We start from the raw sequence: 18,012 nt of genomic DNA, 5'->3' as shown, positions 1-18,012 counted from the left end.
ATCAGTGGCAATTTCCATTTCTTCTGTCATCTGGTATGCGTGGTAGACTTGACTGAAAGTCTAATTCTGTTTTTAAGATCAGGGCCTGCAAGGCCAGTTAATGTTCTAGTGTTACTTTGTTGAGATGTAAACTCTAAAGTCTGTTTTCACGCCAGATGTGACCATTTCCATATGCGGTCCACACCCTCGGTATAACGAGGTGGCTGGACTATCTCGTTTACAGACACCATCTCTGCCAAATACACTCAGCAGATTGGGAACACTGTGTGAGAGAGCTAAGTCATCGGCCTGTGTTCGTTGCCTTGCCCCGGAGCTTGTGACGTCTACAAGGAATCAAAATACTACAATCTACCAGCCTTTTGATCTGAATGGGTGTTTTATGGGCAAACAAGATGCGGTCCCATTTTCTTCAAGCAATGGAGCTGAGGGATATGCAACGGCAAGGCCTTGTTATAAGCCTAACGCTTAAATTATACTTGGACACACTCACACACACTTAGTGTGTTCATAAATGGGCATATTTTCAGAACAAAGTGTTGATGCGAGCCACGTCAACTCTTCTTTAGCCAAAATTACATCATTTTTATGAAGTGAAAGGTTCATGTACAACCAAGTATAATTTAACGGTATGATATGCCAGTCCTGCTCCGGCACAAGGCGTTAGAAATCATGTGTTGGCTCAGGGTAACTGTCGTCAGCAGAGAAGAGGAGAGGGGATGGAGGAAAATACACTGACTTCAACACTGGAAAGCATTCAAACATTCAGGCCTTGCCAACATAATGAATAATCTGTCCCACTCAATGTTGCCTAGATGCCCCTCAATCCATATAATGGGTGTGGTGTAGGTGAACAGCTGTGTGATCATTAATTGAATACTACAAACTGTATCTGGTTAATGGGCTAACATGGGGTGCCCGCTGGCCTAGTGGGCCAGGCACATGCCACATACAGGTTGTAATGCAGCATCAGCGTGTCCAGGGCCGGATTTACAGTAGTGGGCCCACGGGCTAGACACAATTTCAGGGCTCCCCTCAGTCGCGCAGTGTGCAATTTTTGAGTGGTGCAACCATAGGGTCCAGCCACTCCAATGCCCATCTTTGTCCGTCCCTGTTGGTGCAATGTTGCACCACTCACTTCAGACAGGTCTGATTATTTTTTGAGTGGTGTAAACCACTCCTACAACTGGCTTTGTTAGTTTACGTGTCTGTCTGTTCGTACCAAAAAATGAGCATGGTTTCTATGGTCACCCAGTTCACCCGGGTGTGATTTCATTACGTCAGACATTACGTCAGACCACAGCTGATCAGTCTATATAAGACCTTACACCACTCAGTTCACACGGGTGTGATTTTTTTCAAAAGTGAGAGACGGACAGCGACTAGTCGCTGTGTGTGGCGGGCTTTAGACTGGATAAGGCTTTCCACAGCTACCCCACAACACAGCAGGCACTGTCGGCAGAGCAGAAGCTATTATACAATAACTAGACACAAATCTCACTTGAATTGGATTGCAATACTTTAAGTTTACAATTTCATCAAACAACATTATTTGCCCCCTCCAGTCGGGGGCAAATAATCTCTCCCCGTCTCTCTCCCTCTTTCCTGTCCGTCTTCACTTGAAACTATCAAATGTAAAAAAAAAAAAAAAAACAATTGGCTAACACTAATTTGTATGTGAATGATACTGTTTTGTGTATTCTATTGTGGGAATGGATTTTTTATATTAAATTAGGTCTTTGGTTTGTTTGTAGAAATGTGTGATTGTGTACATAGTGAGAGGATACAGATTGATGTTGGTTATACGTCGGTGATGTCGTTTCAGTGGTCTGACGGAGTTGTGTAATAGTTGCCAGACGTCACTGAGCCAGTTGGGAGTGCTGAAACATTAATGCCTACACAGACACCACATATCGCCTGATTTAACTTTAATGACCAATTTAAAAAACTTAAGTTCCAATCCCAAACTGTATTTACATGGAGTGTTGTTCAGCTGTGTAGGAGAGGGGGAGTTTGTGTGTGGTGTTGGGGGGTGGGGGGGGGGGGGGTGTCTGGAAGAGTTCCTCCATAGAGACAGCTGACAGACGGAGACGTAGCAAGGCTTGCACAGCTTTAGTTTGTCACTTCAGCTTCAGTCACAGGGGGAGGAGAAACCAAACAGTGGCGTGTGCATATTTGACTCCTGTCAATAGCATGTACTCTGAAAGACTGGGGGTGGGTGGGTGAATGTGTACGTATGCATGTGTTTGGTTTGTACTAGTGCAGTGGGAAGGTTTAGGATTCTAAAGCGTAAAATCAGATTTATGTTAATGGATTTCTTTATTGTCCATCTTTTGGACACTTTCCAAAAATGTTAATGTGGTATTTGGTGCCCACCACCCGGAAATATCAAGCTCCATCTTATTAAATCATTAGACTTTAATTTAAGATTATGTCGTAATGGTCTTGTTAATTTGCATCTTTTTATGAGCAGAGGCTTTGGTAATACAAAGTGATTGCTAATACTTATGGTCACTTGAGATGAGTTATTTTTCTGTAGGCCTAATGTGTAACTTTGTAGGCCAGGGATTCTGCACAACAAAATAATAAATGGAGTCCATTTTATTTGGAATACCTTTACTTCTGATGAAAAAAGGTTTGATTTGGAATTTCTTGCCATTTGTGTAAACCCCCCCCCCCCCCCCCCCCCCACACACACACACACACACACTAACCTCACTGATCACACAACGCTGTCGCTGACGAGAACCAATTTACAGGAAAGAAATGCATCACAACATGAAATTTAGTTGTTGTTGATCATGCAAGGCTTCTATTTGACTGTAAAGTCTGTAAAGAGACATTATTCAGAAAGAAATCGGGAGAGAAGTGGAGGTGAAGAGGGAGTGGTGATGGCGATGGGAGAGGGAGGGAGTGAGAAGAGTGAGAGGCGGAAAGAAGGCAGATATCTTGGTGTAAACGGTAGATAATACTGTATACCTCTCTCTGTGAGCAGTTTTGTCATTGGCCAGCCAGAAGCCCCCTGTGTGAAGGAAATCTCACCAGGGAAACTTCATCTTGCTGCCTCTGTGTGTGTTTTCCTACTTGCCAGGGTTATTTTTAAATGGCATTCTGCTTCCTGCCTTGACAACGGACCTCACCATCCATGCTTTGTTGTGCTCAGGACTCGCCAATTCACAAATCAAGAAAGGCCACAACAATGTTTTCCTCTTCTCCTTTCCCACAGTTACATTGCAAGCTCTTTGCCAAAATGGGGGATGACCGGCCTTTTGTGTGCAACGCTCCTGGCTGTGGACAGGTAAACTCTCTCCCTTGTCTTGGGTTTCAGGTGTGTGTGTGTGTGTGTGTGTGTGTGTGTCTCGCGCGCGCACATTCATTGCTGTTTGTGGGTGTGGATCTTTTTGTGTAGCTTCTATTGGTTTTATGGAATTACTGATGCATGTATTCCACCCAACTGATAATAACACATTTTAAATTATTACCCTAAATATGAAAATTGTAAAAAAGGCACTTTATTTGTATTAACCATGATGCTTCCGTTGGTGTGCCGTGTGTTCATCTTATTGTCTTGTCTACTACTCATCTAGCACTCCGTCTTGTGAAACAGTACTAACGTCTCCCTCGGCGGTGACTCACTGACTGCTTCAGTGAGTAATCGGGGCACAGTTATTGTTTCAACCTGTCACTGTAGACTTCTTCTGCCTGCAGACACAGGTTTGAGCCACACGGGTGACTCAGCCGAACAAACCGCTCATGTTGCCTGTTAACAAGCCATATTGTCGGGGCACCTTGCCCGCCACACGTTGACGGCATACTCACAACAAACTGAGGCAATGTTCTCCCTTGTTGGGGCATATTCAATGCAAGAAACATGATTAAGATTTTGGGGCTCATTAGCTGTCTGACAGTGTTTGTTTGACCAGGTGTAATAGCCCATCCTTTCCCTTAGTGATGAATCATGACCTTTCCCGAGGACATGCAGAAGAAAGTGTTCATGGATTTGGGATAATGACATACATGTGAATCATGAACATGCAGTGCTCACTGCTCCTCCTGCCGATGGCTTACAGCTTGAACAACAGGCAGCAGCGCAACATGCGTCTGTTTAGTGAATAATTGATGATTTGTTGGCCTCGTCTCCATCTCTGAGCTTTATGGACACCCGGGGGCAGATCCCCATCCCTGCTAACCGCAGCGCTTTAGCATCCCCTCTGCTTACTTCTCTGACGTAAAACAACGTGCATATTTCATTTATTGACATTATTAATTTAGACACCAGTTTTATGAAATTAAATATAATGGCAGCTTTTCAAGGAGTGAGTTTATGACATTGTTCCTTAACGGGTTCGCCTTAATTGCGTCTAAACTTTAACATTTAACTTCACTAAAATTAGTGAAGTGAAGTTAAACCCTAACCTCACAAACACTATGCCAAACCCTAACCTTAACCCTAACCTCACAGAAATTATGCCTAAACCTAACCTCAAAACCATGTCCGCTCGCGCGAAACACATGGAAAAGATACTCTCCCGCTCCTTAACATCTGCGCGCAAGCTTAGCAGTTTCGTTTGAGAGTCGAGCTGTTTATGTGTAAACGTGCTTGGGATTCAATAGTATGGTGTGATCAGGCTGTGATCTTTATTTTTATTTTTTTACCAGCTATAGGTGACATTTCAGAAATTATATAATGAGGCTATATGTGTCTCCTTTTGAAAAAAAAGGCTTTAGAGGCCTTGGTTAGTATCTGTCATCTCCCAGGTTATTGGCTTGGTTTTGTTTGTGGCACATTCAGATACACAATATCCTTTACACCATCGGTGTCTCAGTCTGTGTCCGAATGTTTTCTTTTTACTGCTGCCTTTGCCACAGTGGCCTTCCAGGAATTTTTGAGTCATGTGTGGTATATAGAATGAGGAGGACTGATTCCTGGCTCTGTCCGAGGGGTATTTTTTTAAAGCCAAATGAACAACAGCAACAGCCACCAGCGTTCCTAGCTGCCTGCTATGTTCTGTATGGAGAGGGGTAATCGTAGCTTCCAGTATCTCATACAGGGAGATTAGTTGTGAGATAGTTTCCTGCCCTGTCCAAGCTGCCTAGTTCTGAGGGAAAGAGACAAGTGTTGATATAGTTGTATTGGTGATGCTGCCTGGCAGTGACTAAAAATACCCCCCCCCCCCCCCCCCCAGACACTTTACTGTGTTTCCACTTCACTCTCTCACGGCTGAACTAGTAACTACATCGCGGCGCCCGAAATAGGTTGTTGGAGACGGCGGATAGCCCGGTGCGGCTGCTGTGATTATTCTTCCTCCTACGCCTCTTGACTGATTTGCCTTCACTATTTATCCAAATAAGAACAGAAGCCGGAGTGTGAGAGTTGGAGTGCATCATCAATAAGTCTGATAATCCTTGTCAAAACAACTGATAGGAATGCATGACACATACTGAGACATAGCCTAAAGCAGGTGATCCCAAACATGTTCCTGTTGTGACCCACCTGTGGAGGTACTTTTGGCTCAGGACCTACTAAACATTTTGTGCCTTAAGAAAAGCTAATACATTCTCATTGCCATATAAAAAAAGGGAGATGATTCATATTTATTTACGTATATTGTTCATCAATATAGTCTCCCCCTTTTCAGTCTATATGCATTTTGTTATAAATTTACAAACGTATGTTGCGTTACATAAAAATTACAATAAGTTACATGTAAATTACAATGAAAATAAAGTGCTGTGAATATTTGTAGCTTGCCGTAATGGGACTGAGGCCGATTCTAAAAAAAAGCCTTCTAAATATTGATCTCTGAAGTTTTCTGAAAAACTTCTAATATTTATTCAAAACAAGTGTCAACAAGTGTGTCCTGAATGGGTTCCGTTTCAAGCATAAACAATACTCAAATGTATATAGCTTGAGAAACCGAATAAACATGGCACTTCTCCATTGAACTCAATGGACGCTGGCACCTTTTTCTTTTCTGTCACCCTTTTACTTTCAATGGTGTCCTCAATTGGGTTTATTTTATATATAGATAGTAGTATATACTTGTGGATGTTTGCCAAAATGTGGCCTGTTCCAGAAAAGAACAGCTTGCATATCAGTGACTGGTTTGATGTTGATGAGTCACTTCATCTTTGCCTTGGGGAGTTTAGCAAAATTTGTCATGCTTTCATCCATTGATCAGTCTGCAATTTCAACCGTTCCCCTTGTGGTGCGTGTCTTTTAAATTTTATATAATGAGAATCAGTTCTCAACTGTGCGTGCCCCTGTTCCAGTTGAATTGAGCATTTGCTTAGATATTTGAGGACATGTCCTAGGGGTATAATGGACCCGCACCGGGTGTCTAAGACACAGGGTATTGTACGCCACAGATACAGTGTTCTTTGTTGTATATTGCCTAATGATACTGTATACATGTGTTAGGCTACATCTCTGAGAGATCGACTGTCTCTGATTATGTGCAATGTGATATCTGGGTTAAGGTGCGATTTGCCTTCAGTTCACCAGTAGATAGACAAGTAGATACCCACCTGTGGGCTCATTCAAATGCTGTACTGTACTCTTCTTTCACTCGTCCCTTTTCTCTCCTTTTAACTCACTCTAGAGGTTTACCAATGAGGATCATTTGGCTGTACACAAACACAAGCATGAGATGACGTTGAAATTCGGACCTCCCAGGACCGACTCTGTCATCATTGCAGGTGGGGATGTCGGTAATTATTAACCGTTACCAACAATACAAATCTTGATGAATTAATATCAGTGAAACAGTTCATTTCAATATTTGTTATTTTTATTTTTATTTTTTGGGGGTGTGAATGTACTTTAAAACAGTTACCGAGGGTAGGTTATCAGTCATGTAAACACAATTTAAAATTAGCACCCCTGATTGCAGGTACTTCGATTTGCTTTTAAGCCAAAAACAATGATAACAATGTAACCTTTCACTGAATGCATGAACAATGTAACAACTGAACAATGTAACAGAGGTGAGCATGTTGATAAACTGAATTACTTTAATATCGTAAATCATATACAATCAACTATGTGAATCACAGGTGCTATTGTATAAAACCCTTATAAACTGACACGGTAAAGTTCCTGCACACCACTGTGGAGATTAGGGTTCAATTCCTCTGCAGTGCCTCTGACTTGGCCGGCACGCCAACATACCGAATTAGCTGTGTTCGAGCCGCAGGTGGGAAGCCAGAAGAGGAGGGTTTCCTCTGTTGCTGCACTAGTAACTCCTACAGTTCGGGCTCCTGTTCAGCAGGGAGCTTAACTGAGAGGGATAACATGTCCTATGCATGCGCTGCGCTATGCTCTCCCGGTGAAAGTCCTAACTGCCAGGTGAAAAGAAGCCGCTGGCATGCGTATCAGAGGAGATGTGGTTGTCTACAGTCTACAACCAGACCAAGACCAACAAGAAGGGGTTGACAAGTTGATTAAATTTTTTTTATTGACCATGCAAAGGTATTCAAGTGTAAAAGTTTATCTGAATATCGCTTTGTTTTTTTGTTTTTCTTTGTGCTGTCTTGATAGACCAGACACCTACTCCCACCCGCTTCCTAAAGAACTGTGAGGACGTTGGTTTGTTCACTGAGCTGGCAAGCTCTTTGGAACAGGAATTCCGCAGGGCCGCGCAGGAGGACGATGACAAGAGGACAAAAAACCCAGTGAGAACATAAGGGTTGCTTTTGGGACGTGTGTGTGTGTGTGTGTGTGTGTGTGTGTGGGGGGGTGGGGGGGGTTCAATTGAAACTTTTTCCTTTGCAACTTGTACAAAATTGAGCTGCTCGCATTCTCACCAGGGACCATATTACTCATACTGCACCAGTTCCACTGGTTGTTCATCCCATTCAGAATCATCAGATCATCCTCCTTAACATACAAGACCATTTATCACCAAGCTGTAACACAGCCAGGCCCCCATCCTATGGAAATCTCTACCTGCATAATGTCAGTTGGAAACGACAGCAATTGACTTTGTGTACTCGAGTGCAGTTCCTGTAAGTGATGTACCAAATATGTTCCCTTGGAGATGGTACAAATATTATAGCCCAATTGCCATAAAATGTTCCCGTAAATGTGTATGTTACATCTTGTGTACGAGTACAGAAGCATATCATTATTTTGTTAGGCTTACAAACCGTAACCTAACAGTCAAGCCAAAGATGTTTTTTTTAAATTTGATTCTTGGTTCATTGAAGCTCGTTTCCAATGCAATTTCTCTTGGTTCACGGTTGCATCCATTTTTCATCACCCAGTTTTGCTCTGCGATTTGATTGGCCAACAACATTGGTAAAGCATTTTGGTGTCAATGTTGAAGAATAGTCGAGCATTTCACCATTGTTACCAGTGTCATATTGGTTTAATTTTGGATGTTCAACCTGATCTCACAATACATGTATTTTGTACATAATATATATACAGCAGTTAATCCAAGTGATGTGTATGTTTTTGTACAAATCAAATGGATACCATCCAGGCCATGTCGACTCAGCTTTGAAGTGTTATGACATTATACTTACTTACTAATCTTAACCAAACTACTTTTGACTAGGATTATCATGATCATAAAATTTTACTTGATACATACTACAAATTGCAATTAATTATTTAATTGTGTTTTTGACATTGGGAGGTTATTGGGCTTTTTAATTACATTTCTGTTTGGCTTTTAGGCTTCATAAGAAACATTGCACAGAGCACATATGGCATGATGACGTAAATATACAAAGACATTACAAGCTCAAAACATGTGTCACATTGCATTGAGCATGTACATCTGCTATTTCCAATATTTTTGAAAAGGTTTCAAAATGTATGGATTGTGAGTGTGATTATCTCAAGTAATTGTGATTATGTAATTGTGACAGGCCTAGTTTTGCCCAAACTGAACCATGCTTTAGGGCTGGGCTGTATGAATAATGATAAAGCATCCCAGTAAAACTGCAGGTACCCAGCTGCAGAAATTAATATGTATTAAGCCATTTTTTCTGCACCCCCGTTTCATCTGTACTTTTTTGTTTGTTGCCACATTCTAAAAAGTGTGCTTGATCAGTTGATGCTGTTGGGCACATCAGTGTGATTTCCCCACACTTTTCAGACTTCATTATAACTCTCACCCCAAACTCCCCATTTCCTTTTTATCATGGGCTATTTAATAGTCTTATCTTTTATTTTAGAAGTGTTCTTTTGTTTGTTCTTCTCCTCTGCCAATGTAATATGCCCTTGCTTTCCCTCCACCCCACCTCTCTTTCCCATCCAGCTCCCAGCTCCAAACTCAGTAGCTCTGGACATGAGGCTGCAGACACCATCAGATGCGACGGTGAAGAAGGAGGCGCCTGTAGAGGTGGACTCGTCTCCGCCATGCAGCCCTGACTCCATGTCAAGCTGCAGTTCAGACGGAAGCAACTATGTGGAAGCAAGGGTAGCGTTTAAAAACTGATGATAGCCAACATAATTTGACCTTTTCTTTAAAAGGAGAGAATACATTTCAATGAATTAATATTTATTTATACATTTATTTGAATCATTAACAGGTAGCACAATTGGTTGTAAGTAGATAATAACTTGCATAACAAAGCCAAACTCCTCAAGTGACATTAAATGTATTTTTGAGCTACAGTATGCCTGTTGAGAAAACTAACTTTCACCATCATTTTGTCTGAGACAAATGTGTTGGATGGGAAGGTCTTGCCTATTGCTTATCTTCTACTCTCGATGTTCTGCCTTATTGTGAAGCCATCCCTTTATTCCCCAGGACACACCACCTAGGAGTTCAGCCCCCACCCCAACCATTGTGCGACCCCATTCCCTGCAGCTCCATCTAGGCTTCGACGCTCTTCACCCTACCATGCCTTCACCCACCTCAGTTATCACACAGACACCACCCTCAAATCGTACGCTGGGGTGAGTACACTGCTCTCAAGCCTTTCTTTTAAAGTAATGGTGAGCAACGAGGAAATGGAAACCAAATGATAAAAAAGAGAGAGAGAAATTACATCTCACCTCACTGTTTTTAAAATGTGCTGAACTACTGAATACTGAACCTCTAGTCTCCTGTTTTACTTCTGTGTAGCTCGCCAACCAGCCACTACCCCATGATGGTGCTTCCAAATGGCCAGACACTGCCTATACTCCCCGGGCCAGGACAGGTGCCTTCTGTCATAAATGTAAGGCACACTGACATTTCAAAAACCTATTTAAATGTACTGGCTTGCATGGTCTGCGGGTTTAATGTGTGTGTGTGTGTGTCTGTGTGTGTGCGTGTGTTCTGCAGCTGGTCCGTCCCATGTGCATGGTGCCCAACATTCCTGGGATCCCCGGCCCTCCACTGGGGGGCAGTAGCAGTGGCTCCAACTCGCCCTCTGGCTACTACATCCACTCTGAGGCCAAGATGGTCAGCACCACATAATTATCTTTCTTCTGGCTCTATATTTGTCTATCTGTATCTCTGTTCTTTTTGTCTCCCCGTTCACCCTCCAGGCACACTTTGCTCATCATATGACTGATTTTGAATCGTACTACAAATTGTATTCAACGGACCCCTAGTTTTGTCATGGAAGATAGCTACATGGTTTAGTCCAAGCTTGTGTTTTGGAGATCCAATATTAATCAGATCGCTTTTCAACTTGCTTACTTTACCGTTTGATTTCAGAAAAAGAAGTACTCACAATGCTGAGCCTGTAGTTTCTAACAACATACTGTTGTGTATGCAGTAACTGATGTAGAACTAAAACACTTGCAGTAGTCTGTGCTGAACTTGTGACCCAGGCAGGGATTCATTTTTAAATTTGTTTACTGAAGCACAGTAACTTAGGTATGTTTACTGAAGCACAGTAACTAGGTATGTTTACTGAAGCACAGTAACTAGGTATGTTAACTGAAGCACAGTAACTAGGTATGTTTACTGAAGCACAGTAACTAGGTATGTTTACTGAAGCACAGTAACTAGGTATGTTAACTGAAGCACAGTAACTAGGTATGTTAACTGAAGCACAGTAACTAGGTATGTTAACTGAAGCACATTAACTAGGTATGTTAACTGAAGCACAGTAACTAGGTATGTTTACTGAAGCACAGTAACTAGGTATGTTTACTGAAGCACAGTAACTAGGTATGTTGACTGAATCACAGTAACTAGGTATGTTTACTGAAGCACAGTAACTAGGTATGTTGACTGAAGCACAGTAACTATGTATGTATGTTAACTGAAGCACAGTAACTAGGTATGTTAACTGAAGCACAGTAACTAGGTATGTTAACTGAAGCACAGTAACTAGGTATGTTAACTGAAGCACAGTAACTAGGTATGTTAACTGAAGCACAGTAACTAGGTATGTTTACTGAAGCACAGTAACTAGGTATGTTAACTGAAGCACAGTAACTAGGTATGTTAACTGAAGCACAGTAACTAGGTATGTTAACTGAAGCACATTAACTAGGTATGTTAACTGAAGCACAGTAACTAGGTATGTTTACTGAAGCACAGTAACTAGGTATGTTTACTGAAGCACAGTAACTAGGTATGTTGACTGAAGCACAGTAACTAGGTATGTTTACTGAAGCACAGTAACTAGGTATGTTGACTGAAGCACAGTAACTAGGTATGTATGTTAACTGAAGCACAGTAACTAGGTATGTTAACTGAAGCACTGTAACTAGGTATGTTAACTGAAGCACAGTAACTAGGTATGTTAACTGAAGCACAGTAACTAGGTATGTTAACTGAAGCACAGTAACTAGGTATGTTGACTGAAGCACAGTAACTAGGTATGTATGTTAACTGAAGCACAGTAACTAGGTATGTTTACTGAAGCACAGTAACTAGGTATGTTTACTGAAGCACAGTAACTAGGTATGTTTACTGAAGCACAGTAACTAGGTATGTTAACTGAAGCACAGTAACTAGGTATGTTGACTGAAGCACAGTAACTAGGTATGTATGTTAACTGAAGCACAGTAACTAGGTATGTATGTTAACTGAAGCACAGTAACTAGGTATGTATGTTAACTGAAGCACAGTAACTAGGTATGTATGTTAACTGAAGCACATTAACTAGGTATGTTAACTGAAGCACAGTAACTAGGTATGTTAACTGAAGCACAGTAACTAGGTATGTTAACTGAAGCACAGTAACTAGGGATGTTAACTGAAGCACAGTAACTAGGGATGTTTACTGAAGCACAGTAACTAGGTATGTTAACTGAAGCACAGTAACTAGGTATGTTAACTGAAGCACAGTAACTAGGTATGTTTACTGAAACACAGTAACTAGGGTATGTTTACTGAAGCACAGTAACAGTAGTTTGGTTGGTTTGGTCAGTGTTTGTAATTGATGTTGTTTGATGCTGTCCTCCTGCAGCGTTTGAAAGCAGCGCTGTCCCATCCCATGAGCCCATCAGGACAGAGTCTAGGTCACATGATGTCCATGGGACACCACAGCCCCATGGTGCCACAGAGGGCAGAGCAGAGCCAGCTGCTGGTCCAGCATCCAGATGCACCTTCCCCTGCACAGCCTCAGGTACACTACATGCTTTATTGTATGTGAAAAGTAACCATGTACAGATGTGCCATTCCAACTCGCTTTCCTGATCTTTTCTTGAAGCTTTTCTGAAAATGCATGTTTTCCCTGCAGGATTTATTCACTGATTAGCCTTGCTAATTCTACTGCTTTGCTACTGAAAAGTGTCCAGCAGAGTTTGATTGGTTGAATATTTTTATTAGACAATATGAAAAAAATGCAAACGGCACAAGGTACAGTCATGCATTTTGGTCCAAAAGGATTTCCGAAGAAAGACCTTGCGGTCTTGTTTCCATTCGGGTCCCATGCACTCACACATACAGTCATGAACAATAATGTAAAACAGCAATTGGTCACCTCCTTGTCCTCTCCCTCTGACCTGCTGAAAGGTGAAACGTTGGGCCTGTTTTAAAGGAGACCAGTGATTTGCTTGTTTTTAAGGGAAGGTGCAGGGAATTCCACACCTGAATAGCAGTGCTGCGCAAGGTGAATTTACCCATATTTGTTTTATAAGTGGGTGGCACCAGATCATTGTTTACGCTCCCTCTAGTATTGTGGCTGTGGGTGTCGCTTACTTTTTAAAAGTAATTACTCAAGTAAGGGGCACTGAGGGCATGGAGGGCAGAGCTGCACGTACAATTTTGAATGTCAGACCCATTTTCAATAGTTTGACTCCGTCTTCTACCCAGAGCCAGCCAATTCTATCCAGATGCTCTGCATATAGGTAATTGGTCCCAGGCCTAGAAGAAGTCAAATTAGTTTGTTTTGGGAGGTTTGGAGCTTATTTTTCTGTGCCATTGAGATGTTCGAGAACCAGGATGTACAAGCATAGTCAAAAATGGACAGTATGAGGGCTCCAGCAGTTCTGAGAGCCCTTTTGTTAACAAAAGAGGAAATTCTGCCCAAGAATCTTGTCCTTTTGATTTACTACAGCCTAAATATGTAACCTCTTCTTTGCATACATACGAGAGGAACTCGTATGTATTCAGGGAATCTGAATAGAATTAACATATAACACCTTGTAAAATGCACCCCTTTCTCTCTGATGATGTTCTGTTTCTGACAATGCACTGACAATCTACTGTATTGCCAATGGCATGACATGTGAAATTCTCAAACGGCACATATATGTAAAGGTCTAACTAATGCATTTAGGCCTGTGGATTCATCCATCCATCCATCTTCAACCGCTTATCCGTAGTCGGGTCTCCACGAGAGAGCTCCAGACTTCCCTTTCCTGTGGATTCAGTGTCCATATTTGGGCCTGCACACGTCTGCAGATCGTACACGTACCCAACTACCCATACACACACACACACACACGCACACGCACACAGTCAGTCGAATATAATTAGGCTCATTGGCTGGGCCCTCTCAGCATACTAATATCCTGGGCCCTCTCTGCATACTAATATCTTTTGGTTGATTGGGCTGTGTACTTTGTTTGGATCGTTGTTTTTGCAACATGAAATTCATACACTTTGGCCTTATTGCAGAGGGCTGCCGATTTGTCAAACATTCACATATTTTCCCACCTCTGTCCTGAGCAGAGCCCCTGTCCCCAGTGAAAGGAAACAGTCCCATACTGTAGCATAATGTTGCCCTCACTACACCTAACAATTGCTCCTGTGTTCTTCGGGTGATGGACTGTGATGGCTCTGTGCCAAACATATCTTTTGCAACCGAAATGAAAACGTTAGTCTCATCAGACCGTGACATTTTCGCACATGGCTTTAGGAGACTGACTGACTGTCTTGTTGCATAAGTCACTTCTCTTTTTAGTGAGAAGTGGCTTCCGTATTGCAGCAGTTCTCACAGGCCACACTAGTTGGTTATACTGGCCAGATGCTACAACCATACAGATCTGCAGTTATTTTTAGGATGCTGTTGGCCTCCTGGTAACTTCCCTGATGAGCTTCCTCCCCCTGCCTGGTAGTGGTCCATAAGCCTGATTATATCTTGTTGTGAAACGGCGTTAGATGTCAAAATAGCTGATCTACAAGCTCACAACGCAATGCAGTGCAACACGTTGGCTTGTAGATCAGCTATTGCATTATGGAATAGATTTCATTTAGCTTCAGTCACATTTTACTCACCTGGAATGTTTTAGTCAATTTAGTGTATCTTGGCGGACCTTGATGCCATCGTGAAGGCTGATTTTACACTTGCAATGCATGCAAGCAAGTGTAAAATGACTAGTGTCTTACTTACTTACCTGGATCTTTTGTCCATTAGTCCCTTCCTAACATTTTAGTCTAGTTTTTATTTGTTGACATTATTGTCAATATATTTAGTCTTACTTTTAGTCATCGTAGCTTAGTTTTCATTTAGTTTCTATTTAGTTTTCGTCGGTGAGAAAAGGTAGTCGACGAACATTTTTCGTCATAGTATTAGTCGACGAAAATAACACTGATGCAACATCGTCCTACGTCACAGAAGAAATAAGCAATATTTTCTCCACTTGTTCACTTGTCTTTGTGTTCCAGTTATACACTATGTAACAGGGAAACATTTACTTAAATAATGTTCATTAAATAAATGATCAATTCATTTCTCACTTTTCAAGTGCTGCAATCGCAAGCCATTGCAACAACATTGGGAGCTGCTAGGTCCCAGTTTCATTTGAGCTTTGTCACTCCAAATTTATAGAAAAACAATCTGACTCCTTTAGCTAAGAACAACAACCCATAGCACTTGAATGACTACAGATCAGTTGCCCTGAATTCTCTGAGAAGTCCTCTGAGAACCTGATACAACTATAGGTTACGAAGGTAACCCTGGTTAATTAAATAAACAAGCGAGGAAGCTCGCTATGAAGATTGCGTCTTCTGACGTGATCACAGAAGCATTCTAATACACTCACAGGCAATCCATTGGCTGGGTCTGAGACTAAGGTGCACCTTGACCACCCCCCCAGGTAAAGGTGATAAAGGTGCCAATAAACCAATTAGTCTCCACTTCAAACATGTGGAACCTTCTCATGAGGCATTGCCTACAAGAAGGGCGTTTTGGCGAGCTTCCTCGCTTGTTTATTTAATTAACCAGGGTTACCTTCGTAACCTATAGTTAATTTAAACTAAACTGCACGAGGAAGCTCGCTATGAAGACCCGATACACTCCCTTCTTGCCACCACAAAGTCTAGACTCACGGGTCCCGACCTCTGCCTGTAGGGTGACGGGAGCGAAAAACCACCCGGCTCAAGGGGCCGGCGGAAAAAAGGAAGGAACCTCGGACCCAGGTCCACTCCAATCAGAGGCCCGACAGATCCAAACCTTACTTTGAAGCCACGCTGAGGACAGCATGCGCCACTGGCGCAGCCGTCACATCCAATCTGTAAAAATTGGCAAACGTCGAGGAGGATGCCCAGCTTGCAGCCGTACACACCTCCTGGATAGACACTCCCCTGGAGAGAGCCCAGGACGTCGCCATACCCCTCGTGGAGTGCGCCTTCACCCTTATGGGAGGCTGCAAACCCCTGGCCGAGTAAGATCGTTCTATGGCTTCCACTATCCATTGTGAGATCCTCACCTTGGATACTGCCTTGCCCAAGGTCTTGGGGCCCCAGGACACAAACAACTGAGTTGTCTTCCTGTGTGCCGCCGTCCTGTCCATGTAAGTCCGTAAAACCCGTACAGGGCACAGAGTATGCCTCCTCTCATCCTCTGCCGAGGAAAAGGGAGGAGGACAGAATTCCACCAGGTCCACCGGTATACAGGTGGTCAACTGGTTCTTAGGCACAAAAGCCGGGTTGGTCGTAATGACCACCCTCGTCCTGTCCACGGAAAAACGTGTGCACTCCTCGCTCACTGAAAAAGCGTGAATGTCACCGACCCGCTTAGCAGTTACCAACGCCAGCAGCAGCGCCGTTTTCAATGACAAAAACTGCAGCTCCACTGACTCCAACGGCTCGAATGGCGGCCGAGACAAGGAGTCCAAAACCAGTGCGAGGTCCCACGAAGGAACCATAGACTTCGGTACCTGGAGAAGGCGCATGGCACCGGCCATATACCGACGCACTAGAGGGTGCACCCAGACAGTGCCATTCCCAAATCCAACATGGCAGGCTGAAATAGCCGCCAGGTAGACCTTCAGGGAGTTGTAAGACAGGCCCTTGTCCATCAGACTCTGAAGGAAAGACAAAATCACTTTCACAGAAGCCTGAAAAGGCACCGCCTGCGTCTGTAGACACCATTTCTCAAACGCACGCCACCTCCCGTCGTAGGCCTCCCTGGTCGACCGAGCCCTCGCACTCTGTATAGTGTCGATGACACCCTGCGGCAGGCCCTCCGCGTCCAGGTTCATCCTCTCACGGGCCAAGCCCATAGATCCAGGTCTTCCGGCCGTGGATGGAAGATTTCCCCTTTCGCTTGCGTCAGCAGATCCCTGCGCAGCGGGATTTGCCACGGATGGTCGTAGAGGAGAGGTGATATCTCCGACCTCCAAGAGCCCCACCCTGGAGCTATCAGTATTACCGCCAGGCCCTGGGTTCTCACTCTCTCCAGGACTGGAGATATCAGGGAAATGGGAGGGAACGCGTACAGCAGACTTCTGGGCCAGACGTGCGCTAGCGCGTCTAGGCCCAGAGACTCCTGTCCCGCTATGGAGAAGAACTCCGGGCATTTCGCGTTCTCCCCCGAGGCGAACAGGTCCACTTGTGGTCGGCCGAACCTGTCCCAGAGCTGAGCTGCCACCGCGTCGTGTAAGGACCAGTCCGCATAGTGGCACCTCCCTCTGGACAGAAGATCCGCTCCCCTGTTCAGTATCCCCGGGACGTGGGAGGCTCTGATTGACCTCAAATGTGTGTCGCACCACAGAGTCAGGTCTTGTGCTAGCGCATGCAGCAGACGGGATCGTAGACCCCCTTGCTTGTTGACGTAGCACATGGTCGTCGTATTGTCCGTCCTGACCAGGACGTGACAATCCTTGATGAGGGGTTCGAAGTGTCGTACGGCTAACCATACTGCCATCAGCTCTAAGTAGTTGATGTGGGCGGTCCTCAGTTCGTCGCCCCACACTCCTCTGGCGGTTCTGCCCTCGTGGGTGGCGCCCCACCCAGTCATACTGGCATCCGTAGTGATGATCTTCCTCGACACGACCAGACCCATGGACACTCCTTCGGAAAGAAATGACCTGTCTCTCCATGGATGTAGCGCCGATATACACTCCGTTTGGACTGTAACCAGGCGATGACGACGATCGTTGGGCACCCTGAGTGAGAGCATCCACCTCTGAAAAGGTCTCATGTACAGTCTGCCTAACCGTAACACGGTTATAGCAGAAGCCATGAGTCCCGCCATTTTTTGGCACGTACGAAAAGGGACCCTGCGTCCCACCTGGAACGAGCTCGCGCACTTCAGAACGGAAGTCATTCTGTCCTGTGACAGCCGAGCCGTGAGGGTGACAGAGTTCAGTGTCAAACCTATGAAGTCTGTTGACCTCGCTGGTATGAGCACGCTCTTTTCGTAGTTCAGACTGAAACCCAGAGA

At 43.8% G+C, this 18,012-nt stretch overlaps 1 protein-coding gene across 1 annotated transcript in view; it reads left to right on the top strand.

Annotated features, from left to right (window-relative positions):
- The window catches only part of LOC306939852 (disco-interacting protein 2 homolog B-A), a 109,948-nt gene that overhangs the window by 11,925 nt on the left and 80,011 nt on the right, over positions 1–18,012 (top strand). The window contains exons 1-8 of the mRNA XM_079524611.1: positions 3,203–3,295; positions 6,600–6,696; positions 7,538–7,671; positions 9,267–9,428; positions 9,762–9,910; positions 10,080–10,173; positions 10,281–10,400; positions 12,367–12,525. Of these exons, the coding sequence (XP_079380737.1) occupies positions 3,248–3,295; positions 6,600–6,696; positions 7,538–7,671; positions 9,267–9,428; positions 9,762–9,910; positions 10,080–10,173; positions 10,281–10,400; positions 12,367–12,525 (963 nt within the window). The 5' untranslated portion in view covers positions 3,203–3,247. Of the gene's footprint in view, positions 3,296–6,599; positions 6,697–7,537; positions 7,672–9,266; positions 9,429–9,761; positions 9,911–10,079; positions 10,174–10,280; positions 10,401–12,366; positions 12,526–18,012 lie in introns of the transcript that reaches the window.

The sequence above is a fragment of the Electrona antarctica genome, assembly GCF_951216825.1.
Source record: "Electrona antarctica genome assembly, chromosome: 2".
Classification (NCBI taxonomy): domain Eukaryota; kingdom Metazoa; phylum Chordata; class Actinopteri; order Myctophiformes; family Myctophidae; genus Electrona; species Electrona antarctica.
This window is presented reverse-complemented; position numbering and strand designations above follow the sequence as displayed.